Genomic DNA, 27,877 nt, shown 5'->3' with positions numbered 1-27,877 from the left:
GTGGGAGATCCAATCACCGTTCGCATCTGCTAAGTGAATGAGCTCAGTTCTTTCTCTCCAACTGCTACAGCGAAGAGGGCAAGTCAGGTACCACATGGTGGGACAGAAAAATTCACAGGAGCCCAGCTCTGAGGGCAACTCACGTTTTTGTGGGGAATGACGTGAGGGATGTACTGCAGGATCAGCTGGGCCCGTTTCCTGTCCTTGTCCAGTTCTTGGAAGAGCACGCTAGGTTTGAGATCCCTTCAGAAGAAAGGCATGGGTTTGGGGTTATTACAACACGAAAACCATTCTCTAGTACAGGGGTGGCCAACGACAGCCTGCTGCCATTTCTGTAAATCAGTTTCCATGGAACACAGTCACTACATACGGTCTCTGGCTGCTTTCACGCTACAATGGCACAGTTGAGCACTTGCAAAACAGACCATGTGGTCGGCAAAGCCTAAAATATTTACTGTCTGGCCCTTTACCAAAGTGTCTGCCAGACCCCACTCTAGTGCTACAACCTGAGTTGACATGTCATTGATAAAAAATTGCAGACATCTTACGTTTAGTTGTTGCAAGAGGATTTCCCCACCCCACCCCTGAAAAACCTAGCTGTCGTTTTTGTCCTGTTCATTCTGATAAAAACCACCGCTGAACTATTGTAACCTGCTGCTCAGTTCAGCTAGAACTTGCTTCCCATTTGCTAAATGGGACCTGGCGCTGTCACCATTAATGTTCTCTCATCACCCTCAGCATCCGCACGTCCTCACAGATGCAACTGCTGGGCGTCTGTCCTCCTAGAAGGACAGGGGATGCAGGAGGGATGACCACCCTCCGGCCCCAGAGCATGAGTGCAGAGAGTGACGGAGGGGACTCTGGCTTCTGCGAACCCCCTTCCCTACCCCGCTCCTCACTTGCGCAGCCAGTGGTCCTCAGGGGCGAAGCGGCGCCGACAGTCCCGCTCATACAGCACCATCAGCCACCCGTGCACGGACTGGAACAGCTCCAAAGTCTCCCCCTTGGCGTTCTCTGTGGGGCAAACGAACAGGGGAGCTGCACGCACGGAGCTGGTCAGAGTCGGCGGGGGGCCAGGAAGACAGCTTCTTGTCTCCGTCTGTCACCAAGCCCCACCAAGGCCCTCATCTCCCTCACTCTGGATTTCACACGGAACCAAGAGAATAAAAGGCGCCCTGGGTATGTTCTAAATGTCTGCAGGACCTGGGTGCCCCAGACACAATCACTCATGCTGCCTCCCACTAGCAGGTGATCCAAAAGACCTTTTTAACGTAAGGAGCTTTGTACTGAACAACTTGCAAGCACTTCAGGACGAGAACTCTGATTTGAAGTGTGCCCTGACACGTCATGGAAATCAACTCAAAGAAGCAAAAGGAGAGGCAGGGCAAAATCCTCAGCATCAATAATCCTCCACATGTATATGTACATGCTGGAGGGAGATCTAAGACCTCCATAACCACACTGCTACCTTAAGGGGCCATGCAGAGAGCAAAGAAGTAAAGCTTCTAATTACGTGAATAAATGTGCCTTTCCAATTCACTGTGATGGGCAATAGAGCTAAGAATCAGGTGATGGTGCAGACCGTGGCCTCCCTGTGTGGCATCGCTGAAATGACAGCTGCCATCTTTACCGTACCTACGAGTCCATCCCAGATCATCTTAAACACAAAGGAGTTCAGGAAAGAGGAGATGGTGACCAGCTCTTCCAGTTTGAAGGAAATCTGTTCTTCATAAACTTCAATGTCGTCAAGGATCCTAAATCAGATGGAAAATTAGTCACCACTTCCCACTGAGGAAAGAGGGGAAAATAGGAGATCTCTACCTCTTATGAGAGAAAAATAAGCTCAAGAAATAAGCTTTATCTTTCAGATAAAATGTATAGCTAACACAATAGGATGTGTAGGATCTGCTTCAGGATAACGTGGAGGAGAGCCGGTGCGGGTGGAGGGAAAGCAGAGGTGGCTGCGTCCTGACCACTGTGGATGGGTACATGGGGGTTCCTTCTACTATTCTCCCCACTTTCTATTTATTTGCAATTGTCCGTAGTAAAAATTTTAAACCTACAATTGAGAGAGGAAAAAAATAAGCTCCCCTTTATATTTTTCTTATTCGTAAGGATCCGACTGTGACACCCTTCTTAATTCCTGCCTGAACTGATGCTTAACGATCAAGGAATCTCGACTGAGAGTCTGTGTCCACTGAGGAGAGCCATGGAATCTTCCTCTGCATCTATGACAACCACTAGTGTAGGTGCCTGAGAAGAAGTATTTATGAGGGAATGAATGGATGCCTGAAACAACATGTGAGTAAATGAACCGTTTAAGTTACAGCTCTATGTGAAAATTTCCCAAGACTGCTTCATTTGCTTTACAGCACAACTCGCTCTCAGCTCACCCTGGGCCCAGCCATTCAGCGAGTCTTCAGGGGCAGCCACAGAGCCCTGTGCCCGCCTCCAACTGCTCACCATGATTCTTACCCACCTACCATCCCTGATCCCCTCCTACCAATCAGTGTCTTCTACCCTGAACGTAACTGTCTGGGATCCCTTCTCTCTTACAATTCTTTACCAACCTTTGGGAAAACGTGGAATTAAAAAAATACCAAACACACAAGTAGACACATAAGCTTAAAAAACAAAGGAACTGAATGGGACTCACATTTGCTAATGCCCCACTCTGTGCCAGGCACTGTACTGAGAACGTGATGTTCCTTTTCTCATTTACTCTCTATCAGATTGCTAATATTATTCCCATTCTATGAATAAGGAAACCGAAGCTCAGAGAGGTTAAGCAACTTGCCTAGGGTCAGTTTGATAATCATAAGCATCACAGCCCTTCCTGTGTGCCAGGGACTGTGCCAAGCACTTTGTGTGCATTACCTCTTTTAATCCTTACCACATGGCCAAGAGGCACGTACTACTGTTATTCCCATCTAGAGAGGAGAAAATGGAGGCTCAGAGAGGCGAGGCCCCCTTGCCCAGCGTGTCTCGGGAAGTGGCCGACCCAGGATTTGCCTCCTGGCTCCCTGGCTCTGGAATCTTCCAGGTAACTACCTAACCCAGTGAGTAAATGGTGGAGGTGTGACTTGAACCCAGCTCTGGGAGACCCCCAAAGCCCACACACAAGGGTACTGACCCAGCTCCCCTAGAAGGATGGGAACTAAGAATTGCTGAACCCCGACTACGTGCCGCCCACCTTGTATTGTAAATGTTTTCTGGCCTAATTTTCCTAATGACCCTGCCACAGGGGTCCGAACGATGGCGGTAATCACATCAGCAGCAGCTTGCTTACAGCACTGTGATTTGGCTTCTCCACGTTCGAGGAAAGGAATGGGGAGGCCCACTGCAGTCAACCTACGTGATGAGGTGCCGGGAGCAGTCACAGAACAGCATCAGCATGGCCAAGAGCTGCTTGGACTCTTCAGTGTCATTGTTGAGGCATTCCAAGAAGAGCTTTAACCCTCCGTGAGGCCCCAGCTCACAGATAAACGCCCACAGTTTGGGGAGCAGGTCATCAAGGTAAGTGAGACCTGGAAAAGGATAGAGAAACCCAAGCTTCAGGTGGGGGCTCTATCTGGTCCACGGTTTCTCCTACCCACTGGGGGAACAAAACGCTTACACTTCTAAGGTGCAATCACTAAGAAAATCATTATCCCCATGAGAGTAATAATCACAGTAATAGCTAATATTTCATGGGTGCTTTCCAAGTTTCAGATGTCAATCTAAGTACTCTGCATGCATTATCTCCTTTCTATCCTGTGAAACCCAATGTTACCTCCATTTTATAAGAGAAAAAAACTGAAGCAGGGAGAGGAAGTAATTAGCCCCAAACCACTCAGCCAGTAAGTATCAGAGCTAAGAAGAGAACCCACATCTGTTTGACTCAGTGTTTATATTTTAAATCAGGGATCAGCAAATTTTTCCTGGAAAGGGCTAGAGACTAAGCATTTTTTTAGGCTGTGTGGGCCTGGCTTAGCACCCTGTCACACTACTGAAAGCTACCAGTGTAGCACAAAAGCAGCCACAGACAATATGTAAATGAATGGATGGGACTGTATTCCAATAAAACTTTATTTGCAAAACCAAGTGGTGGGCCGCATTTGGCCCACAGGCTACAGTTTGCAGACCCTGCTTTAAACCATCTTTCAGGCTCACCTATATTTATCAAAGCTTTCCTCTCCTCTACTTCTATTATTCTATCTCTGCTAAAAATGGGAAAGCAATGAATGACTGTAGCGGAGATCCTGTGAAGTGTCTCACAAACATTTAACCCTGGGTGAAGCAGAAGACATTTTAGATCTGCTTTCTGATGGCCTCAAGGCCTCAGACACACAGGCTACATCACTGTTACATTTTAAGTCTATTAATACAGCTATTGACTCAGAGAGCCCGGCTCTAAAGTTCCACGTGTCTCTGAATATACAATAAGGTGTCTGTCTCAAATTTTTCCTCATATTTCACTTTATATTTGAGTCCTTATAATATCTCTCATTTTACAGAGCACTCTGAATTACTTAATTGTGAACAAAGAACTGCTTGGGGAAGATATATTTGCCTGGAACAGGGGCAGGATGACACAATCAATGCTGCTATAAATGCTTAGACTGGGGTGGCCTGAAGGAACCATAGAGGAGGCAAAGAAACGGGAGCGCCCACTTAGTTATTATTCCTAAAGGTTTGAGCTCACATTTTCAAGGTAGCAGAATGTGGTTATAGAATGCAGAGACCAAAAAAGAAAGAAGAATGCAGAACCCTCACAATTTAAAAATAGAGTAAGAGAGAAACAGAGTGAGTAGTTAAACTGTGGAGACCACAAATGTACTCCTACAGGACAATTAGGAGGAGCAACTACTCTCACATTATGTGAATGGTCCTCACGGTGTGGACGAGAATACTCATTTCCAGCCTCAGACACAGATTCAACCAGGGCTGCATCTGCAGCGACTCCAATAGAAATGAAGATGCAGGGCTCTGGAGAGCTCTGCCAGGGGCCAGCATGTGGCTCTGGGCCACCAAGTGCATGTGAGGAGCATGAGCAAAGAAGTGTATTATCTTCTACAATCTGCTTTGCATGTAGCTGAACAGACTGAATACTCTACAAACACTTTAGACTAGTTTACCTCCTTCTTAAAAGGATGTATTTTCAACTTAGCCGAGAAAGCTTCTTTCTGGGTGCTCTCACTCAGACAACAGGGATGCCTGAATTTGTGGTCACCTTAAAAAGCTGGGCACAGGCCATAACCTAAAAGTCACATCACTCACTATGCTTCTCAAACCCTCGCAGTGGGCGCTGGGGTGCCAGGCTTGGTCTAGACCCGTTTGCCTCCTTTTGCATTCTCCTGATGGAGCCTGCCCTGGGCCCACGGTTTTACATGACACCCCTTCGTCTGTATGCCCACAGTATACTCACATGCCTGCTTGGCACCTCACACTCATCAGAGCCAAAGAGAACTCGTCGTTCCCCACAAGCCCCACCCCCAGCTGGCTGTCTTCCCCTCAGCAAATGGTACCACCATCCACACAGGCTGCTGGGGCCAACACTCTGGCCTCACCTTTGAGGCCTTTAGCCTTCACTCTTCCAAATCCAATGTACCCGTAAGACCTGTAGACGCGAGCTCTGGAACATGTACAGAGGCCCCTGCTTCCCACCCTGCCAGCACACCCGTCCTGTGCTGCTCAACCAGAGACCGTGCTGCCCCAGGCGGCAGCTGGCAGTGTCCGGAGACGCGCAGGGCTGGCACAACCGGGGAGGGGGCAGCACTACCGCACGCCGGGGTGGGGGCCAGGGGCTGCTAACCACCCCACAGCGGACAAGACGGACTCCACAACAAAGAATTTTGGGGCCCAAGAGTGCAGCAGTGCTGAGGCTGGGAAAGCCCGCTCCAGTCCAAGCCCACGCCGTCTCCTTACTTCCGCGGTCACAGAGCCCATCATGACAGTAAATACGCTTTTCCCTCGCCTACAGCTCGCCTCCCTACTCTTAGAATCCTCTTGGGAAAGGGACCCTGGCTGCCTTGGTCACCTCTTCACCCCCACGGCCTGGCACAGACTGGTGCTCTGTTAACGTCTGAAGATGAACAAATATGTGTGAAAGAGAGAAGCAGTGGCAATGTATAATTTAAAAAAAATGTAAAATGAAATAGAAAAGTTCTTAACCCTTTATGCAGTCAACAGCTTCATGGCCTACAGACTTTCTGTCCTCATCACACCAATTCATATGAACAAGTCCTGCACAGCAGTGGGAAGCCCCAAATGCCCAAGCCCCGTGTTCATGACACACACGACTTTCTTCCTTGCTCGGCTAAGAAGGAAAACGTTGGGCACATCATGTGATGAGATACTATGCAGTCAACAGAAATGAAATTTTGGAAGAATTGTTGACAATGATAAGATGCTTCTAAAGTGATGAACAGAAAGGGAAAGGTAAAACTACATATTTCAATCTAAACATACATATATATAAATGTGGTACACTCAGGCAGGTGGTTATCCTTGGACTATAGGATTAAATATGGTCTAAGTTTTCTTTTTTCATGTCTTTTCTAGTTTTCTATTCAGAAAAAGTAGTAACTTTTGAAGGCAAATTGCACTGCATAATGGAAATAAAAGCCAGGTCACAGGAACGAACTGGCAGCGCTGGGACTGAGGTCAGTGTGAGCCATTTAACGGAGGTGTATCAACCTCTAAGAAGAACAGCTCAAAAATACCCTCCCCTTCAAAACGTATCTTCTGAGCCAAGAAAGCCGGAAGAAAATCAACTTTTTCTAAGAAAAATCACCCGCCAAATGTCAGAGATGGAAGATGCCGCCTCAGGACTCCGAACCTGTGAGTATCTGTAGCCGGATCTGGGTCAGAGTCGTCAGCGAGGTCTGGTAGAGGACACAGATGTTGCAGACCTTCTGGACCTCCGCAGAGTCCACACGCTTACCCCCAACAGGCCTGAGAATATTCCGAACGGATGCAGACTTCTGAAACGCACGCTTCAGGAGATCTGGCATGGAGAGGAGAAGGAATGGGTGAGCAGACGTTCAGCCATCTGTCTGGTTTTCCTCTGTAAAGGGCATTTCAATAAAGTGCCTGATTTACAGCCAGGCCTGGACGGTGGGGCGGCTGCTCTGACTCAAGTCATCTCTTTGGGACGAATTAGAAAAGCATTAACAATAGGCTTTTAGGTGCAACCCAGAGACCTCTTCAGAACATCAGAAAATATCTCAGACCAAGCCAGGTCTATTTGACTCCTACAGGGGATTCTTTTACCAGACCCCCTTTTACCAGGGAGATTTTTCTGATTAGGGGCTCAGAAAGGCTCGACTTCCCCTAAGAAATGGGCCTTCCTTCTTCGTGTTAATGAGTAAGAAAAGATCCACAAACCCCCTTTCATTCTAGCTACTAGAAATTCAGAGCCAAATGGAAGTTCAGAGATCCCCACTGTAGCCCTCAAGGAATCCATAATCTCTACACATGGTCTTGGTCTGGTTCACCTATTTAGGTTTCCCTGGTCCTTGTTTTCCATCCCTAAGGGTTTTCTGTTGCTCTTTTGCTAAATGTGAACTTGGCTGGAGCAGTCTCTTAGCCTGTGTGGGAGAAGCTCGAGCGTCACAGAAGCGGAGGGGGCAGGCCCACGGGGACCACAGGAGCTGCACTGGAGCCAAGCAGAGCCCTGGGCTCCGCCCGCCCCAGCCACTCACTCTTCACGGGAAGCACATTCTGGGGGGATGCTGGCTGCACGTGGGCTGGCTCCTGGTTCTCCAGCAGCTTCTTGCTCAGGATGTCACAGAAGAAGATCCGGATCAGAGGCACCCCCCACAGGAACTGCAGCTGCTTGGTGATCAAGGGCATGGACTCATTAAGGCTAGGAGAGAGCAGGAGACCAGGTGGGTCAGTTCTACCTGACGGATGGCCACCGACAGCTCTCAGCTCCCCACTGGGCCTTCCACGCGGCGGGCTGGCTACGGCCTGCCACTCAACATGGCAAATAAGAGGATAAAAAAGAGAAAGTGGGATCCACAAATGCCACTGAGGGCCTAGATGCATAAGGTACTGCCCTCTTTGTCTTCTCTGCCACCCTCCCCAGGGCTTCCTGTGCCGCTGACAGCATTCCTGCTCACCCCAGGGCCCCAGGCTCTCCTCGGCACAGTCCTCCCAGACACCCTGTCTCAGTTCTTCATCCTGACCCCACCCCACTTACCACCCAGTCGACAAAAGCTAAATGATTCTTGTTGTACGGTCCTCTTCTTCACACCTAGACTGCAGGCCTGGCCCGCAAGTCTCTGCGCCCCCAACCTCCTAAGAGTCTCCTTGCCTTCAAGTGCTCCCTCCCCCAATCCACATGGCACCCCAAGCATCAGACTCCCTCCTGAAATCTGCCTTCATCACCTCCCGGCTCTCCATCCCATCAAGGCTCCCTCGGGCTCCCAGCATCACAGGAGAAAGAGCCACCACCCACGAGCATGGGCCAGGCCTAGAGGCAGGCCCTTGACATACCTTATCTCATTCGGTCCTCTGAAACACTATCCGAGGACTGGGAAAACTGTCCCCATGTTTCAGGATTGGAGAGTGGGGTAAAGCAGCTTGTCCAAAGCCCCCAGAGCAGACCAGGCTGCACAGTGCTGTGCTCTCCTGCCCCTCCTGCCTCCCACAACCTCCCTCCCGAGTCCCAATCACACATGCTCCATCCTCTTCAGGCTGGGATGTCACACAGGGACCTGCCATCGGCTGGTCTTTTGTCTCTTCAACTGGATGCCTCTCAGGCACAAGGAAAAGGGAGACAATCTGGGGATTTCCTTCCCTGGCCCTCATTCTTTGCCTCAAGGGCAGCTGCCAGGGACTCAGGCAGAGATCTGAACAGGAAAACAGTGGGGAGCCACAGCCGCCTTCGCTCCTGAGACCTGCCTCATCTCAGTCAAGGGCACAGCTTTCATTTTCAAACTTGTGATGCCACTTCACTTAATTGCTCTTCTTGCCTAACATTTTTAATGTTTTTGAGTTCTGTAATTAAGAATTTTTAAACCGATATTCCACCTCTTGAAAAGGATGAGGTGACTTCTATCCCCTTTCAATCATGTGTCTTATTTCAGTATCTCCAAAATATGGCAGTCTAGGGAGTCAGGAAAAGCGATATTGAAAAAGAAAAAATAGTATTTGATAGATGAGGTTCACAGTTTACGAAAGAATTATATACAAAAAAAATGACCTCAAAACAACTGCTGATATTTACAGGTAAAAAAAGAAACTGAAGGGATATTCACGCAGGTTGTCTCGGGGTAGTGGCATAATGGGGTGGTTTTTATTCTCTTTTGGTCTTATCCAGATTTTATTCAGTGAATATATATTACTTTTATAACAAACAACACAACACAAGCTGGAAGAAAGGAAGGAAGAAGGGAGAGGTGATGAGAGGCAAGCAGGGGACAGGAAAGATGGCGGTTTGCCTCCAGGACTCACCCGTAGTCCACAGATTGCGAGAACCAGCCGAGGACAGGGTGCCAGTGTGTCAGGTTGGATTTCTTCTGGGACACGTACTTCTGACAGTAGCACAGCATCTGGGTGAGCAAACTCACAAACCCTTCCGTCTCCTCCTCTAACACCCTGGGGCTGAGGGAGCCCAAGTGCAGGAGGTTGCCTACAAAGAGAGAAACAGAGTGTAGTGGGCCCAGGTGACCCACTGCGTCACCTTCACAGCCCTGCTCTCTGCCCAGGGCTCCTGCAGACAAGTCCATGTGCACGAAGAAACTCCACGCAGAGAGGTGCCTGGCTTCAAATCCTGGCCCTGCCACAGAAGAGCTGCGTGCCCCTCAACCCACCTCTCCAACCCGTTTCCTCATTGTAAGACTGGAATAAAGCTCCCCACTCTTGATGTGAGGATTATATGAAGTAACGTAAAACATCACACAGAGGTGTGTGATCTTTAGTTAGCGTAACATTTTGATATTACACTAAGATTAAAAAATCAAGAGCCAGTGTAAGAAATGACCTTTGGAAGGACATCTGAGCGTTCTGGGAAATCACTGTCGTCCAATGTTCACCGAAGTTATTCAATATGCCTTGTGTGAGGACTCTCACCATAAACTCTCTTAAAATTTTGCCCCGAGAACCCTTTTCTATGTAAAATAAACTTCTTCTAAGTGATGAGAATTATGTACCACTGCTGATTTCAAATGCTTCTATCCATTTGCTTCTGTCCTGTCATCATTTACAAGGAAAACGTAAAATAGATGATGCAGGCCCTACTCTGATCTAAACACCACCTAACTATGCCCGTTCTTCTCTCTGGAGATGGAGAATTATCCAGGTGATTCACGGCATTTTCATTTTTCCCTTGGCTGCCAAGAAGCTGAGGGCCAAAATTTAATATTCACTTACAGTCACTCAACTAGGTTGCCAGGTGGATATATTTTCCATTGATTTTCAATTTTACGTGTCTGTTTTATCTACCTGGTTACATGTCTTTTAAGTACTTCCAAGTGTTACTAAAAACAACTCATGATCTCCAGAACAGTAAAAAACAAAAACACTTGGGACTTTTCCTGACACCCAGAACACAGTCAAATTCCAGCCACAGATACTCACCCATTAGACAGAGCGTATGGCATCCTTCTAAGCTTTCACATACATCACGGCATCGATCTTCGTTTCTTAAAAACATGATGAATTTACGAAGCATGTCATGAGATTCTAAAACAGTGAGGCGCTGCGAACAATTGCAGACTGTTAGAGCGGGAGCTGACAGGAAGAATTTCCCACCACAGCACGAATGTGAAGGCTTGCAGATCAACACCTGGATGCCAAACATGCCCTCAATGGCCAGGAAGAAAACTAACAAAGATGAGAACCTGGTTCTCTGGCCTGCTAACATGAGCGTGCCTATGGTGGCTACTGGTTTAGAAGAAATCTCAGGAGAAGAAGTGGAAATTAACAGAGAAAACATTTACTCTCTAATTTCTAAGAAGAAAGGCAAAAACGGACTCGGGGGGACATCACGGAGTCACTTACCTCAGGGGTCACTGTGCTGAGATGAGTCACAAGAGCAGGTACAGACATGATGTGGATGAGGAATGGCCGAATCAGATTGTCTGAAAATTGTGCGGCAATCACAGGGCTAGACACAGACAGATCACCTTATTCACACGGGCTTGCATGTCACCCCAGAGCCAAAGAGCAACTCTGCCAGTGCCCCCAGTTCCCCTGGAATTATGCTTCCCAGGACTTCTAGGAAAACTACAGGCTGAAAATGAGGACACCTGCAAGGGGAGTGGCTGAGTCAGTGACAGTATAGTGGTAGGATGCAGCTATGAGACAGATAGCCGTTTTGAAGTTTTACTGACATGAGCGTATACTCATGCTGTAATAAACTTTAAGGAAAACAGGATGAGGAACTATGTCTATGGGAGACAAGGGAGAAGGTAGTGACCTGGAGGAAGGAAAAGAGCTTCTGGAATGCCAGCACTGTTCTATTTCTCAAGGGGAGTGGTCCTTATGCAGGCATGTTTACTATGTGATAAGTCACCAACAATTCACACTTCGATTAAGCAATTTACTGTAAGTATGCATTATGATAATAATACTTAGATATATGTATATATAGATAAGCCCATAAATATATACAAGTGAAAAAAACCCAAGAAGGACAGATTTAAAAAAATGTTAACAACGTATGTCTGGGTTGTAGAATCAGGAGAGACATTTTTTCTTCCTTATACTACTCTATTTCATTCAGGTTTTCTACAATAAGCATGCAATCCTCCATAATCAGAAAAAAAGATAAATGTTACTAAAATAAGATAATGACCCCTACCTCACACCATATGTAAAAATTAACTCAAAATGGATTTTACACCTAAATGCTAGTTTTATAACTAAAACTGTAAAACTCTTAGAAGGAAACACAGCAGTAAATCTTTGTGACCTTGGGTTTGACAATGATTTCTTAGGACAAAAAAAAAAAAAAAAAAGTCACAAAATTTGGGGCGCCTGGATGGCTCAATTGGTTGAGCATCCGCCTTTGGCTTGGGTCATGACCCCAGGGTCCTGGGATCGAGCTCAGTGGGGAGTCTGCTTCTCCCTCTGGCTCTGCCCCTCCTCCTTGCTGTCGTGTGCGCGTGTGCTCTTTCTCACCCTCTCTCAAAATGGATGAATAAAATCTTACAAAAAAAAAAATCACAAAATATAAAACTTGTGGCTTCAAAAGACACCATTAAGAAAGTGAAAAGACAACCAGCAGAAAGGGAGGAAATATTTGCAAATTATCTCCTGATAAGGGACTTTTATTTGGAACATATAAAGAACTCAAACACTCAACAACAAAAGACAACCCAATTAAACAATGGGCAAAGAATGTAAATAGACATTTCTCCAAAGAAAGAGATGCAAATGGTTAATAAGCACATGACAAGATGGTTAACATCACTGGCCATCAGGGAACTGCAGATCAAAACAACAGGGAGGGATCACCTCACACCCATGAAGAGGGCTATGATAAAGAAGATAACAAGGGTTGGTGGGAACTTGGAGAATTTGTAACCCTCATTCATTACTGGTGGGAATGTAAGATGGTGAGGCTACTTTGTTTGGCAGTTTTTCTAAAAGTTAAGCACAGAGTTACCACCTGATCCAGCAATTCCACTCTGAGGAATATATACAAAATGAAAAGCATGTCCACACTAAAAACTTACACATAAATGTTCACAGTAGCACCACTCATGATAGCCAAAAAATAGAAACAACCCAAATGTGGCATAGCCATACCACGGAATATTACTCAGCCATAAAAAAGAACGAAAAACGGATACATTCTACAACATGGATGAAAGTGAAGGAAGCCAGGCACGGAAGACCACACGTTGTAGGATTCCATTTATGTGAAACGTCCAGAACAGGCAAATCCCAAGGGAGAGAAAGTAGATTAGTTGTTGCTGGGGGCATGGAAGGGGGGAAGGGGTGGGGGGGGGAAGGAATGTGACTGGTGATGGGTATGGGGTTTATTTCTGGAATTAGACAGTGGTGATGACTGCACAACTCTGTGAATGTACTAAAAACCAGTGAACTGTATATTTCAAATGAGTGAAAGGTAGGATATGTGAATTATAATTCAATAAAGTTATTTTAAAAAAACACCAGAGGTCATGCAAGAAAAAACAAACAAAAAAAAGAACTTACAGGAGGAAATTGATCTCTTCTAGCTAACGTGCTCCAATGGCAACAAGCAAGTATGTTACCAGTATTTAGACTATCAGAATTTGTATTATAAACTTCCACTTTCAATGGTACCATTTTTGGGACCAGAAACTGCATATGGCTGAAGTGCTCAAAACACCAGTGTCTATGTCAGCCACCTGTCTATAGGAGGCTGACCAGTCAAGCTAAACTCACTGAGCTGAGTTGGACAAAAGCGAATTCTCTAAAAAGAGAATTAAGTTACTTTCTGTATGTTAGAAAGAGGTGTGGATCAGGACTAAGCAATTACCTAGACAGAGGAAAAGCAAACCACAAGAAAATGTCACCAAAACTTTAACTCATCACTTCCCGCTTCCAAGGGGACGCCAAGGGCAGGATCCCACCCTGAGTCCTATCCCGGAGTAAATCCGCCTGACTGACCAGGAGTGAGGCACTGCAGGACTGCTAGGAGGCAGGGTTGCCTTGAGGGAGGCCAGTTTCAAAAGACCACACATATACACCAGACACTCCATTTCCCTCAATGCCCTGTTATCTATACCCCCAGCATGAGGTCATCAAAAACTTCCTTTAGCCTTGTGGTTGTTGCACCTAAGCCCCCTAGGGTGACAAATCCTTCCAATGTCCTGTCAGTGGTACACTGGACAGGGTGCGCCTTATGTGCGGGTCTCAGTGTTAGGCACGGCAGGGGAGCAGGGGAAAAGAGAGGTTCACTGCACAGTACCCGCCAACAGAGAGCTCATGCTGCAACCAGGGAGCGGGACAGGCACACGGGAAAAACAGAAACTGAGCCTGGGCAAACCTGGGGCCTGGGTAAGAAATGGAACAGGGAGAATTTGAGAAAGTTCCCACGTGCACGAATTCTATATATATTGTACCTAGAATACAAAAATGTGTCCAATACGGGAGGCAGGTAGGCAAGTGTAAAGAACGAGGAGTAAAGAGCATGGGCTCTGGAGTCAGACAGCCTGGGTTTAATTCCTGGCCCTGCCGCTCCCTGCTGTGTGAGCGGGGGCACATGGCTTAACCTCTCTGGGCCTTAGCTTCCTCATCTATAAAACCAAGATTAGAGAATGTGGTAAGGAGTCATATATGTGAGTAGAAGTCTTAAAACAATTGTGTGGCCCATGAATGTTAGCTATTTGCATCATAAGATTTGGTGATCATGTCTAAACATATCATTTATAATTTTATAGACTTTCAACAGTTTATTCCAGTATGACAAAACCACTAGGTATCTTGTTTTAAAAGGTCCCGGACATTTTCAATTACATACAGATATTCCGAGGGGGAGAAAGTGCACTGTTTAAGAAAAAGGCTTTAAAGCAGCCCGGCCTTCACAAGTGAGCCAAAGGACTCTAACGTACAGAGTGAAAAAACCTATAATGATGGATGCTACCGTATTCTTAAGGGAGAAGAAATGTGCTGGAATGGGTGGATGTGACCCTCTTGGTGAATCACACCATGAATGACAACCCTCTTGGGGCAGGGGAGGGACGCCGGAACAGAAGGAAAGATTTGTGTTCTCAGGGAGACTGAGGAGGCGGCAGAGCTGCTGCTGTGCCCTGGAACTCAGGCATCCGTGTGTCAACCCTTCGCTGCCCCTGACAGAGGAGAGGGTGGGTGATGCCGGAATGAGCCGCCCCAGGTGACTCAGGAAAAGAAGTTGAAGGAAACCTCCCACTGGAAAACCTGTTTGTACCTACATCCTACGACTCATTAAATACAACTCCTCTCAAGGTCTGCAAGGAAGGTCTAATTGTTTACTGGATAATCTGTCTAGCTCTGGAACTAATTATAGCATCACTGGTTGACACCTGCTCTTCGGTCTTAAGGATCTCGCCTCTAGAAACGTGCTGTCTGAGCAGTAGCCACTGACCACGTGTGGCTCCTGGGCACTTACAATGTGGTGAGTTCAGCAGCAGACAGGCTTTAAGTATAAAATCCACCCCAGGTTTTGAAGACTCAGTATCAAAAGAAAAAAAATTATTACTTTTAAATAAAATAAATTATTTAAAAATACTGACTTCATGTAGAAATGATTATACTTCAGATACACTGGTTTAAACAAAATAGATTATTAAACTTAATTTCCCCTTTCTTTGGACTTTTATATTTCTATTGGCAGGGCTGCTCTAGACCAGCCTTGTCCCATAGAACTTTCCGTGATGATGGGAATGTTCCTTATTTGTGCAGTCCAGGAAGGTCATCACTGCTCAGTCCATGTGGCCCGGAAGCACTTGAAACGTGCCTAAATGAGGAACTGAATTCTTCGTTGTAATGTATTTCTATTTAAACAGCCCCACAGGGTTCAGGGGTTAGTGGACAGCACAGTCTAGACCAGGAGTGGCAAAATACGGCTCAAAGACCCAATTCTGCCCACTGCCTATTTTTCTAAATACAGTTTTATTGAAACACAGCCCTTCTTGCTTGTGTATGTATGGTCTACAGCCGCTTTGTGCTACAAGAGCAGGGCGGTTGTGACAGTGTGTGGCCCACAGAACCGAAAATACGTATTAGCTGGCCCCTTACCGAAAAAGTTTGCCAACTGATATTCTAGAACATCATTTTCCAAAATAGTATTCCATAGAAAAGGACTCCATGGGACATTAATAGACATGCTCCACCACTGAAAAATTAGGCGAAGGTATTCCATGTTCAGATATGTTTGGGCCAACATCAGATTAAACAAGCCCAAAGGTTCCTGAACCTCAGGACTTGTCAAGAGCTTCCTGAGGTCAAGTGCCCTGTGGATTAGCAAAGGGGACTGAGCAGGGAGCTCTACCAAGCTAATTTGACCCCAACACTCCCTCTGCCCTAAGTTATTATTATCTTAGGGATTAAGATTAGCAGTTACCTTATTAACATCTTCCCCCAAGTTAGTGTTCCTTTCAACAGTTTAAGAATGTTCCGGACACAAAGACACAGCTTTGTGTACATGGCGATTCTCTGAATTGCAGGCATAATTTCCACATGGAACTATTTAGCTTCGTATGTATTTTGTATCTCCTAACTAAGTGAAGACAAACAGCACATCCTCTCTGGGCCTCCAGATTCGAACATTTTAAACCCGTGTTCACAACACTACTCCCTTAACCCTCTGCTTGGCCCTTTGCTGAGCCTCCTCCGGCTCTCGGGTTCTCTATATCGATTAAAAGCTCAAAAGGAAAAATGCTTGTGTCTCGGGCCCTTGGCACAATGAAAAGCAATTCACTTTGAAAAACTTCCTTCAAATCATGATGCAAAAAATTCAGGGACACAGACAGAAGAGCTGCCACAGATGCGTCACCATCGGAAGAAAGACACTTCCTGTGAATTCGGACAAAGTGGGCAGCCCACACCGAACATAAGGAACAGGAGAAAAGGAAAGCGAGGGGAGGAAGCCTCCCGAAGTACGCCAACCCCTCAGCTGGAGTTTACTACTTACCGCAGCGCTAGAGAAAAGGTTGCAGTTAAAGTGCCTTTGGACAGACAAGGCCGGGGTCTCGCCAGGCCACGGGTTAACAATATCTGAAAAAGAACATTTTAACTGGTCAGGGGACAACGCCAACTATATATTCACTTGTACGTAAAAAAGCAGCACAGAAGTAAAATGAGGGCTTCAGATAAAAAACTCTATTGGAATGTTTTCTGAAAATGAAGGGAGAGCAAAGTGAGGGTTATCGCCTTCATGACGCCTCTCTTGATATCGTATTTAAAATTTTGAAATAATAAAGAGCTAAAAAAGTTAACAGCCAGTGAAAAGAACACCAGACTTAAATCTCGCCTGTGTGTTCTTCCTACATTCTGGTATCCAGAAGCTTCCTCACAGAGATGAACAGCTGACGACACCACCTCTGGCCAGCATGCCACCTCACAGGGTTTGTTTGAGGAGAAAAGGCAACCCGATCAGGAAGGAGCCCATCTCAGTACCAGGCAGAAGGCAGGGCTACATCAATGCAACTTCTTAAACTCAAAATTTCCAAAGTGCTTTTAAATAGCAGTTAGAGTTCTGACAATTCCCTGGGGGTGTGAGATGGCACAATCAGGGGCAGTGTGGACAGAAGGTGTTTGAGGACACGGCAAGAAAGGTAATTCCAGACACCACCCAAGAAGGAACCTGAGGGAACCAAGCCCTGAGGCCTCCTTCCCGACTTTAAATGTCAAGTGGCTGGGTTATTCCTGGAGCCAAAGATGGAGCACGATAAAGGGATCCCAGGGCCACTGTCCTCCCTTGACACAAACCACAAGGGACTCAAGGTAGGGGAAGAGATAGGATGCCAGGCCTTAAACTCCCGTGAAAAGGTTTCTGTGGGGAGGGCACCAGATAGGCCGAAATCAGCTGTAAAAATCCAAGTTTAGGTAAGGAAGAACGAGGTCCCATGATAGGGGATGGGGGTCACAAACCTGCAGCACAGAATAAAATCCATGCTGGTTGAGATGTCCCATGATGTTTGCACAAATGTGGTTCATGGCTGGTCGAAGACTCTCCCCTAAATGAAGAAAGAAGTCTGAGAAGGCTCTGGCCTTACTGTGAACCTTTTATATGTGGTACAGAGTATCACGGCCCAGGCCCGAGGCCATAAAGAAAGTAGATTTTCTCTGGCTTGCTTTCCTACTCTCCCCGCTTTGGTTCGGTACCAGAGTACAGGGAGAGGCCAATCTCCAAAATTCTCTCTCCCAGAAGGTCCAGCTCAAGTGTCCCCTCTTAGGTGAGGAGTCCTGTCATTTCCCCGGCCAGAAGTAACGTCCCCAGCCTCTGAGCGCCTGTAGCACCTCTCCTGATTCCCTCCGAGGGCTTGGCACTTTCTGCTCTCTGTGGCTGCCTCCTATCGCACTGGGATCCGAGCTCCCTGGAACTCAAGGCCAGAACTCACCCCCCAATGCCCCTGCCTTAAATCACCCCTCCTTCTTGGCCGGGAGCCTCTGCCCTCAGTGCTGTCCCTCCTCTTGGCCCCGTGAACGCCTACTCTCCCTCCGGCTCTTAGCTCAGACATCGATCCTGCAGGAGAGCCCGAGCGCCAGGCACAGCGAGGCAGGTCCTCCCCCATCCGCCGAATGCTCTCGCCTCCTGTACCCTTCCTTCCGAGCACTTGCCACACTGCTGGCAGGACACGTATGTGTTCACGTGTGTAGTCTGCCTATGTTCATATACAGTCACAGACCCGTGACTTCCCTTTGGAGTCTGTCTCCCTCACCAGACTGCCTAGTGCTCTGAGGAAGGGCAGGCACACAGCAGGCGTTCGGCACCTGAAGCCCCCCGAGGGCAGTGACCTCTCTGTCTCTGCAGCGCCTGCGCGGTATCTGGCACGGAGAGGGCTATTTGCCGAACGGATGGATGAAGTGGATGTATGAAACACGTAAGGCTCAGTGCACTATCCAGGGAAAAGGAGGCAGCTTCACAACACAAATTTTATGGGCAAAATAGAATTATTTGCTGCTCAATGATTCTGACACGAATGACAGGCTTGAGCAAATATTATTGCTTTGAGGCTGAGGTGCTGGGGGGTTTTAAAAAAATGAGATCAGAAGGGCCAAGCCTTTAAACATAAATGCAAAGAAAGGAGAAATTATAACACGACACTGAACATATATTCTGGATACTGCAAATGCTATCTGATGGCAGCGCCAAGGGCATCTTCATTTGTACAGTTTTAGGTCTTTCCCTGAGGCTTACGGCAGTGAACAAGCTTCTTAAAAAGGTGGAAAGGTCCCCAAGCTCACTATGCAAATGCCACTTGGGAAAGGTTTTGAAGCAAGCCCCACAGACCTTTTCCACGGAGAATTTTCCACGTTGAAGTGTCTGTGAAGGTGACAAGCATTGTGAGGTACAGCGTGATGAGTCTGGAGTCCTGTAAAATTTCAGGCTGGAAACAATAAAGAGACTGAGATTAAGACATATGCCCTCCAGTCTCTGACAGCCGAGCATCCACTTACAACCTACCTGGATGCACTCGGCCTCTGATAAGTGAGTCAGGACTGTCCGAGTTTATTCTTTTTCTCTTGGGGAACGACCACTTTGGGAGTTAAATGACAGAAGTGCTCAAGCATGGAATCTGAAATGCTCTTGGGAATTGAGAAGAGGATTCTTGGAAAACAAGCTGACTGGAGCTGGCTTGCTGTGTGTACGTACGTATGCGTGCATGCATGTATGTTCAGTGAAGCAGCAGTGTAGAAATCCAATTGAACATTACAGGTACTCTAGGCTCAGATGGCTAGCTTTACCACTGCCTAGCTGTGTGATTTAGGCCAAGTTGCTTACCCTCTCTGTACCCGTTTCCTCAGCTGTTGACTAGGGGTAGGATCATTGCTTTCTCCATAGGCTTGTTGTTAGAAATACATGGATTAATGTATATAAAGCACTAAGAACAGTGCCCGGCATGTAGATAACTCTATGGAATACTGGCTATTATTATAATCATAATTCATGCTTGTCACCAGGTCAAGGCCAAGTGAGTCATTCACAAGTGCTTTGAGGGAGATGGCTAGGAATGGATCACTGGAGGCTCTGGGGACATCTGCTCCATCACTCCACTACTACCTGAGTCATTGCCAAACCTCTCCCGGCATCGTGCAAAGTGAAAATGTCTGCCATTTGCAACGACTCACACCTCTGCCCACCTTCTCATAACACAAGTGTGAGTACAGGACCAGGAAGGGCCAGTGGCAGTACTCCATCCCTCTTGTCACTGTGACCAGCTCAAAGTTGAGACCAGGATCCCACTGCACCTTTGAGTCCTCCCAGATTTCTAAACCAGTGGGGAGGCCTCCCTTTTCTCTTTGGTCAAGATAGGGTAAGGATGTGAGGCCAGAACTGCTGGCTACCGTGATTCCAAAAGGGAGCAGGGATGAGAGAAAGGGACAAGAAGGAGAATCCTAGAAGCTCCTGGTTCTGGTCATCCCTGGCTGCCATGTTACAGAGAATATTCTTAAAAGATATTCTCTTTCTTGCTTAGCTTGTGTGTATCACTAGCTGCACTCATGTTCGGTATCTGCACTTGTAACAAGAGGCCTGACTAGTACAGTAATATAAACAATAAATTATCTGTTGTATCAAAAGAATGGAAAGAAAGCCAGCAGGTTCCCAATGTTCAAAATACTGCACAGGAAAGAAGGGCTCATTCTGATAACGGTATCTAACTTGCTCTCTCTCAGAACAAGGGCTCTAATAACTTCTTACTAGATTCTTTTTTTTTTTAAGATTTTATTTATTTATTTGACAGAGAGAGCAAGAGAGCACAAGCAGGGGGAGCAGTAGAAGGAGAGGGAGAAGCAGGCTTCCTGCAGAGCAAGGAGCCCGATGCAGGGCTCGATCCCAGGACCCCGGGATCATGACCTGAGCCGAAGGCAGATGCTTAACCATCTGAGCCACCCAGGCGCCCCAATAATTTCTTACTAGATTCTGACAAACTTCCAAAGGAGTAACCTATGAATGAATCACGAGGACTCTCAAAATATACGCTAACGGCCTCCAATGAGAAGGATATATTTACAGGTGTCTTGTTTTGTTTTTACCTTGAGCTGCTCAAGAAACTCACAGCAATACCAAAGAATGTGTTTGATCTGTTTAATCCACAGGAGGGTGAGATCCTTGGAAAGAGCCAGGGACACATACCACACCTACAAGCAGGAGAAAGAGAAACATAATGGGCAGGTACAGAGACCAAATTACATACGTTGTAGCTACTGGGATGGGACCAATTTGTTAGGTCCAGTGCCAGAGAAGGCAGTGGAGATGAATGGGTGAGTAAGCAGCAAGCAGTATTTATTTTAATGCTAAACCCAGAGATGAAATAGCCTAGTAAGGGAATTTAGCATCCTGAGTAAGAGGTAAGAGCAGACCATAGCTCTTGGACAATGAAGAGACTAAAAAAATCAGTTGCACTTTGTTAACGTTTCGATCCATTCCTTATACGCAGGGCTGTGTGTACCTATGCAAAGTCATACCTAACAAAATCCTAACATTCAGCAGGAACTGTCAGAGCCAAAGAGACTGGCCTGAGAGCTTCTGGGGGACTTCCCAGCCCCCATCCCGCTTACCTTGGGTTCATTCTCAGCATCCATGCTGCTCAGGATGCAGCGACACAACTTCTCAAATCTCTGCAAAGAGGCAGAGTGGGGGTTATAAATTCCCACAACCAACGGTGGAATGGGAAAACAGCAAGTGTCCCGTGGGCACCTGGCACATGCAGGCACTCGCATGGAGCCCGATGACTCACATATCTGATCATATTTAATTCCCTCTCATAGATATGGAAACTGAGGATCGGAAAGGCTCATGAAAGGCTCTCAAACTGGTGGCCCACGAGCTGGATGATACCTACACGTGCGTTTCGGACTGGGGCTCCTTTGGAAAAACGAAATCAATCCGGCAATCTGGGCCTGCACTCCTGCAAACTAGAAGCTGTCCCCTGAATCGTGCTCTCCCAGGGGCCATTCTGTAAGCACCATGGACACGGACTTTTGCCTCACAAACTGTCACATCATTTTTCTCTTGAAATGCAAAAGGAAGGAAAGTGGAAACTAAGTTACACTGTCCATCCCAACCCTGGATCCACCCTCAAAAGTGCCATGGCCTTGGGCAGCCACCTCATTACCCAGAGCTATAGTTTCCTCATCAACAGGGGTCACCTCACTGCACCTGCCTGTCCTCATCTGTGTGTCTGTGTGTCCATCACCAGCATAATTCTGCCTCTCTCTGGGCTACAGGCTCCACGGGGCTAGAGACCTTGCGCATCTTGTTTCCTTCCAGGGCCCCAGCGCCTCGAGGAGGGTCTGGCACAATGGGATGCTTAGCAGTAACGAATGTCTAATCCCTGGGAGCACAGAGACACTCCTCAATGGTCTCGGGAGTCCTATTACAGACAACTCGCTGCTCTAGGCTGATCGTTCCAATCCCAAAGGTGCAACCAGCACATTTTGTTTGTGGTTTATAGGATTTGAGAGAAATTTCAAATTAGCTACCAATTTTTACAAATGAGCACAGGATTTCCAGCACCTCCTTTCCAAATCAGAGTAGCAGTCCACCACTGGCTAGAACACAAGAGTGGCTGCCCACTCTTGGGCATGCCACAGACGCCATCACTCCTTCTGATGTCCTCACCATCTCCCATCCCCACCACCTCCCGAGGGGTTACTGTTCATTAGGATTTCTGTTATGTTTTGTCCTGTAAATGGCTTCTTTCACTCACTCGCCTAACGCCTAACCTGCCTGGCTCCCGTTTGCATCTGAGTCCAAGTGCTTATCATAGTCAACGTGAAAAGAACAGTGATGATTCTCAGCAGCACTGGGCACAATGCCTACAAAACACGTCCCAAGAAAACAGAAAGGGCAGGATGTGGCAGTCACAGAGTCTATCTCGCAGGCTTGCTGTAAGGCCTAAATGAATTCATATTTATAAAATACTTTAAAAAGACCTGGCCGATGGGGAAGCAGAGTGTTCGCTATTGTTTTACCTCATTATCCTCTTTAATTCTGAACAGGAACAGCAGTTTCCTGGCAATCTTAAAAATACAAAGTGCGCTTCTTTTACTGGACTCAGCATCATCTATTTTAAAAAACTCATCAATCTCTCTCCTGGGGAGGGAGGGAAGGATAAGAAAAAAAAAGAAGGACATTTTAAATTAGCTCACAGCAGCTGGAAGGCTTTTCAAGAACTATAGGAGAAAACACCACCTTTTCTTGCTATTAATTGGGAGCAAGGGAGAATGTGCTGAGTCCCTGGCACCCACCTGATTTCTCTCTGCAGCCGACTCCGACACAGGAAACTCCGAACATGGGCCTGAATCTCAACGGCTGCCCGCTCCCGCTCCTTCTGCACGAGCCTTTCCTCTCGAGCCTGACGGGCCCTATCGATAAACCATGCTCTCGAGGTCTGAGAAACGGTGAACATGTTTGCAAACTTGCACAAACCCTGCAGGGAAAATGGTGAGCGGCCTCTGTAGGTCATTCCAGGAAAAACACACACAGGAAGGGGCTCAGGAGCCAAGGGCGGGCAGGCACTTGGGCAGCAAAGAGCTAGTAGGGACCCTTCTGCACCCTCCAAAAGGGCTAATAGCTCTCCTGGCACAAGTCCCAACTTCCTATCGGCTCCTTTCACGCGACTCATCTAGACCAGCGATGCTCTTTCCTGTATTAAATAATTACATCTTCTTAAGAGAAAGAGCACAGCATCTGCCATAGGGTATGGGCTCCGTAATCGTTTAACAGATGAACAAAGCATGAATTGATTCCATCCATAAAGCTCTAATGCAAACCAGGCATCCTCCAGGTCAAAGGTTCCTAGATAACCGAATTTTCTGGAACAGTCTAACACTGAGCAGTCAAATTTATCTTGCCAAGTCAAGACTTGGAGGAAAAAAATAAATAAACAATCATTTACTGTCATTATTTCATTCAGCCATTCATGCAACAAATATTTACTGGCACTCATCTTGTGCCTACCACGAAAGAAACCCTTAATTTTTTTGGAAAAAGGGCCATTTTCATGCTAAAAAAGCCAAATGTGATTCCAGAATGCAAGACAATCTGTTAAATTGAATATGTTTGGTTTTCTGTAGAACTTACTCTGCTGTCCTGTCTGATCCCATCTTGCCAACGGCCGAGGAAGACTCTGGAGCAGAACTCTGCCATCCACTGACTGGCATGTTTTGGACAGAGCCTCTCAATTATCCATTACATTTTTATCTAAATCACCAGTAACTGTCTTTTCTCAAAGGGGTGGCTTTGGCTATCAGCCTAGCGCACACAACACTGGTCCAGGGAGCCTCCCACACTGAGATGATTTCTTTGGATGCTTGAAAATTGTCATTCTGTCCCAAATATATAATCAGCCCAGCTGACAAAATGACTGAAATCGATTACTCAGAAATCCAGACTTCAGGAAAACAATCTCTTTACTATGTTACCTCCCTCAAAGCAGTGCCCATGTGAGAATACCATTAAGAATAAAAAGCTCATTCAGGGCTCCCCCCATGTCAACCTACCGAGGGGCCTCTGTGGTCCCTTTTCAACAGGGATTCACATCTGTTAAATAACAAGTCTTTCCCAACACGTGGGTCTCTCATCAAATGAACAAAGCCCACCTGATCACAGAAGGGAGGATAAGAAGGCAGGGGAGGAAAAGATAACAGTCTTCTCAATCACCTGCTCTCTCTGCCCAAGCAAGTCTGGAGAGCTCACCTGAGGACCTGCCTGTGACACAGAAACGCCAGGTAATCATTAGTGATGTTGTCGAGGACTCACAGCTGAGGGCAGCTTCTTGCTTCAGAGGAGCGTGTCTTTTCTGGCAAAAGCAGAAGGAAGAAAAAAAAAGTCCAGATTCAGGGTTAAGTTTTATAGGTAGGGCATCCTAGATCTTTCTCACTGAATAAAAATAATAAAAAATGCTTCTGGCTTAAAACAACACTAGTGTCCTTTTTAGTTAACGTCTGATCTAAATGTTACACCGTATCTCCCCAGGCCTTCAGTTTAAAGGGAATAGACTGAAAACAATCCCAGAGAAGCTGAATTAAAGCTGTGCTTGCTTTATGATAGTAAGAACAGAGGGGACGGAATGTTAAAAAGCCACTGAAAATTATGTTTGACATTTTTTGACGATATGAAAAATGTTTACGCTGGAGAAATGAAAAAAGAGCTGGCTGTGAACCAATATGATCCCAATTACATAATGAAAAAGAAAAATGCATGTGCACACAGAGGCACAAAGCTGGGAAAAATACACCAACATGTTGAGGGCGGTTGTTTTGAGGTAGGAAGTTCTGTTTCCTTAACTAGCCTGTTTTCTAAAATTTCTGCAGAAAGCACATGGTGAGGCAGCATGGCACTGAGAAGCACACATGCTTTGGAGTCACACAGAGCTGGAGCCGGTCCCCAGCTCTGCCAGGCACTGCAGAGAAATGCCTCAGAGGCCTTCTGCCTTCATCTCTTAATTGGCAGAGGCGAAGGGGGACCAAATGAGATGGTGTATGTCAAATATCTATCAAGGTGGCTGACAGAGTGCACAGCCAATAAGTAATCAATGCATTATTTTTACAGACATGAATTTTGGGGTTTTTTTGTTTTCTTTTTTTTTTAACTTCTTCGGTAGGGGCGCCTGGGTGGTTCAGTTGGTTGAGTGTCTGCCTTTGGCTCAGGTCATGATCCCGGGGGTCTGGGATCTGGCCTTGCAACTGAGTCGGGGCTCCCTGACCAGTGGGGAGTCTGCTTCTCCCTCTGCCCCTCCCCCTGCTTGTGCTCCCTCTCTCAAATAAAATCTTTAAAAAAAAAAAAAAACTCTTCGGTAGAGGCTCTCATCTGCATAGTCACGCAGGTTCTTTGGGTAGGAAATAGTGCTGGGACCAGTACATTCTTCACCCATTAAATTTTGTCCTATCCCTGGGTGCACTAAGATTCACCAGTCCTGTCACTTGGGCTAGGACCCTGTTTAGATTGAGTAACAGCTTCAAGCTCCTGAGAGCTGCCAAAGAAAGGGCCCAAGCCATCAGTACAATGGTCTGATCATTAACATGTAGACAGTCCCTCATGGGGGGTGGTGCGCACAAGGTGTGAGGAGGAGAGTGAGCCTCTTCTCAATGGGAAAACTGGAGGACGCATAGGCAAACTGTGACAAGGTAGCTGTAAGACTACCTCAAAACTTTTACTTCTCCCAGGGGGGCTTGCAGAACAGCTCTTCCTTGAAATTTCCATCCCCTCATCAATACTATGTGTTTCTGTTTACACCATAGTCTGTACTTTGCAGTTTTTCTAATTCCTTCTTATTCACTTCTTCTATGTGCCTAGAATCTACTAGTTATCAAAGAAATAAAGCTCATTATGAAGTCTTTATATATTCAAAGTTACTGTAATGAAGGATTACACAAACTTTGACATAATCAAAGAAAAGGCTGTATGTAGTAGAAAAAACCCTGGATCAAAGTACCCTTGGTTCTTTTTAGTTCTGATTCTACCTCATTTGGCCAAATTGCTTATCCGCTTTAGGCCTTAGTTTCTTTATCTGTAAGTTGAGGATAATAGTACCTACCTCCTAGGGGTGCTAAAAGAATTAGTTGAAACATTTATACTTCTAACATGACACTGTGACAGGATTAAGTGGGAAATTTTTAACAAGGAGTATCGGAAAGCAGATAGCAGGTAACTGAGCTTTACTGTTATCATCTAGGCTTAAAAAACAAACAAACAACAACAAACAACAAAAAGCTTACCATCCAGTTAGGGAAACGATATATGTGGAAAAATTAGAAACACAAGAGGTCGGTGATAACCAAGATTATTTAAAAAGCAAAAAGGAAAACAGTTGATTAAATATCCATTATGTGTCATGTCCCTTCTACATAGTAAGACCAGCAACGATGTGAGATCATTTAGTTATGTCCCATAGTCCATGTTAGACCATTATTAAGGGGCAGAGCCAAGATTTTAATACTAAGAGACAGGACTCAGACGCTTTTCTACTTCTGTATTCCCATGGTATCTGCTCAAAATCAGTCTTCCCTGGATGAGGTCAGCTTCATGGAGAATTATGAAAGAGTCCAGAGGGTATCATCCAAAGGTGAAGCATCATAAATATCAACTGCTGTCTGAGCCCAAGAGGATTTCCCCCCTATGGTGGAAGAGCTGGGCAGCCAAGTTTAGTGACCATCACCATTTGTTAAGGGGGATCATGTATCAGACACTGCACAGATATTTAACTAATTTTGTCTTTCAACAGCTCTTGAAGATCTCAGGGGTCCAATTTTTAAAGAACAGGCAACAGGACTTAGACTATGAAGAACAACAGCTATCATTTATTGAAGGCTACAGCCTATCCAGGTACGTGTAATTATCAATCCCACCTTCACACAGAGAAAATGAAATGTAAAGGGGACATGACTTGTGAGAGGTCACTAGACTCCTGAATTTGAAGCCACCTCTAACGTCAAAGCTATTAGTTAAGTGAAACAGACAAGACCAAGGGACTCCGTCACTCACAGGACAGCAAAGAAAAGCTGAGTAGGCAAGGCTGCCGCTAGGGCTGAGTCCGATTACACCAAGTTTTTCTTATTGAAATCATTAACACCAGCTGTCTCTACTGAGAGAGCTGAGCGTCAGATACTAAAACTTGTTATTACACAACCTCCTCTGTGAAACGAGCTAATTACTCCATTTTACAGAGCAAGAAACCGAGGCTCGGAGAGGTGAGGAAACTCACCCAAGGTCACACAGCGAGTGAATAGGACCCGAACTCCGGTTTGGGTGACTCCTAAGCCCAGCATCTTCCCTCGGCATCAACAACCACAATAACAAATCTTTTTCACCCAGCATTAGTCTGTCTATAAATAGCCTATCGTCCCCGAGATGAAAAACGGTGGAAACGGCTACGAAGAGATTCCCCCCTTGGAACACGAAAGTCAGTCCCCAACACCTGCCCTCCGACTTGGGGAGGCAGGGACCCGGCCAAAGGGCCACCTCCCTCAAAGTCCCCCCCACCACCCGGAGAACCCCCAACCCTGCTCCCACTCGCTACCCACAGGCCGTAGACCTTTATCCGCTCGAGGTCCCCGCGCTCGGGGTCGGGGCCGCAGCTATCGCCGCCTCAGCCCAATACCCTCGAGCTTTGCCAGACCCGGGGCAGCGGCCGAAGCCCGACCGCCATCTTGCCCCGGGGTGTCCGCTCTCAAACCTCCGCTGGGAAGCAACTATCCAGTTCCGGTGAACGGCAGTTCCGCAGAGCTTCTGTACCCGGGAAGGACG

At 46.5% G+C, this 27,877-nt stretch overlaps 1 protein-coding gene across 4 annotated transcripts in view; it reads right to left on the bottom strand.

The window, feature by feature from the left end:
• UBE3B (ubiquitin protein ligase E3B) overlaps nucleotides 1–27,819 on the bottom strand; it is a 50,922-nt gene extending 23,103 nt beyond the window's left edge. For 2 of the 4 annotated variants that reach the window (XM_036085969.2, XM_078060863.1), the window contains exons 1-18: nucleotides 27,655–27,819; nucleotides 24,329–24,431; nucleotides 22,879–23,060; nucleotides 22,603–22,723; nucleotides 21,187–21,246; nucleotides 20,662–20,766; nucleotides 18,917–19,013; nucleotides 17,554–17,639; nucleotides 16,595–16,677; nucleotides 10,990–11,095; nucleotides 10,567–10,687; nucleotides 9,442–9,619; nucleotides 7,686–7,849; nucleotides 6,821–6,988; nucleotides 3,356–3,527; nucleotides 1,636–1,754; nucleotides 900–1,014; nucleotides 144–243 (exon numbers count right to left, since the gene is read on the bottom strand). In XM_036085969.2, coding sequence (XP_035941862.1) covers nucleotides 144–243; nucleotides 900–1,014; nucleotides 1,636–1,754; nucleotides 3,356–3,527; nucleotides 6,821–6,988; nucleotides 7,686–7,849; nucleotides 9,442–9,619; nucleotides 10,567–10,687; nucleotides 10,990–11,095; nucleotides 16,595–16,677; nucleotides 17,554–17,639; nucleotides 18,917–19,013; nucleotides 20,662–20,766; nucleotides 21,187–21,246; nucleotides 22,603–22,723; nucleotides 22,879–23,039 — 1,956 coding nt within the window. In that variant the 5' untranslated portion in view covers nucleotides 23,040–23,060; nucleotides 24,329–24,431; nucleotides 27,655–27,819. Of the gene's footprint in view, nucleotides 1–143; nucleotides 244–899; nucleotides 1,015–1,635; nucleotides 1,755–3,355; nucleotides 3,528–6,820; nucleotides 6,989–7,685; nucleotides 7,850–9,441; nucleotides 9,620–10,566; nucleotides 10,688–10,989; nucleotides 11,096–16,594; nucleotides 16,678–17,553; nucleotides 17,640–18,916; nucleotides 19,014–20,661; nucleotides 20,767–21,186; nucleotides 21,247–22,602; nucleotides 22,724–22,878; nucleotides 23,061–24,328; nucleotides 24,432–27,335; nucleotides 27,400–27,654 lie in introns of all 4 variants that reach the window. The other 2 variants (XM_036085970.2, XM_036085971.2) reach the window with 2 other exon arrangements.
• Between the last annotated feature and the right edge of the window lie 58 nt (nucleotides 27,820–27,877).

Source organism: Halichoerus grypus, chromosome 13, assembly GCF_964656455.1.
Source record: "Halichoerus grypus chromosome 13, mHalGry1.hap1.1, whole genome shotgun sequence".
NCBI lineage: Eukaryota > Metazoa > Chordata > Mammalia > Carnivora > Phocidae > Halichoerus > Halichoerus grypus.
This window is presented reverse-complemented; position numbering and strand designations above follow the sequence as displayed.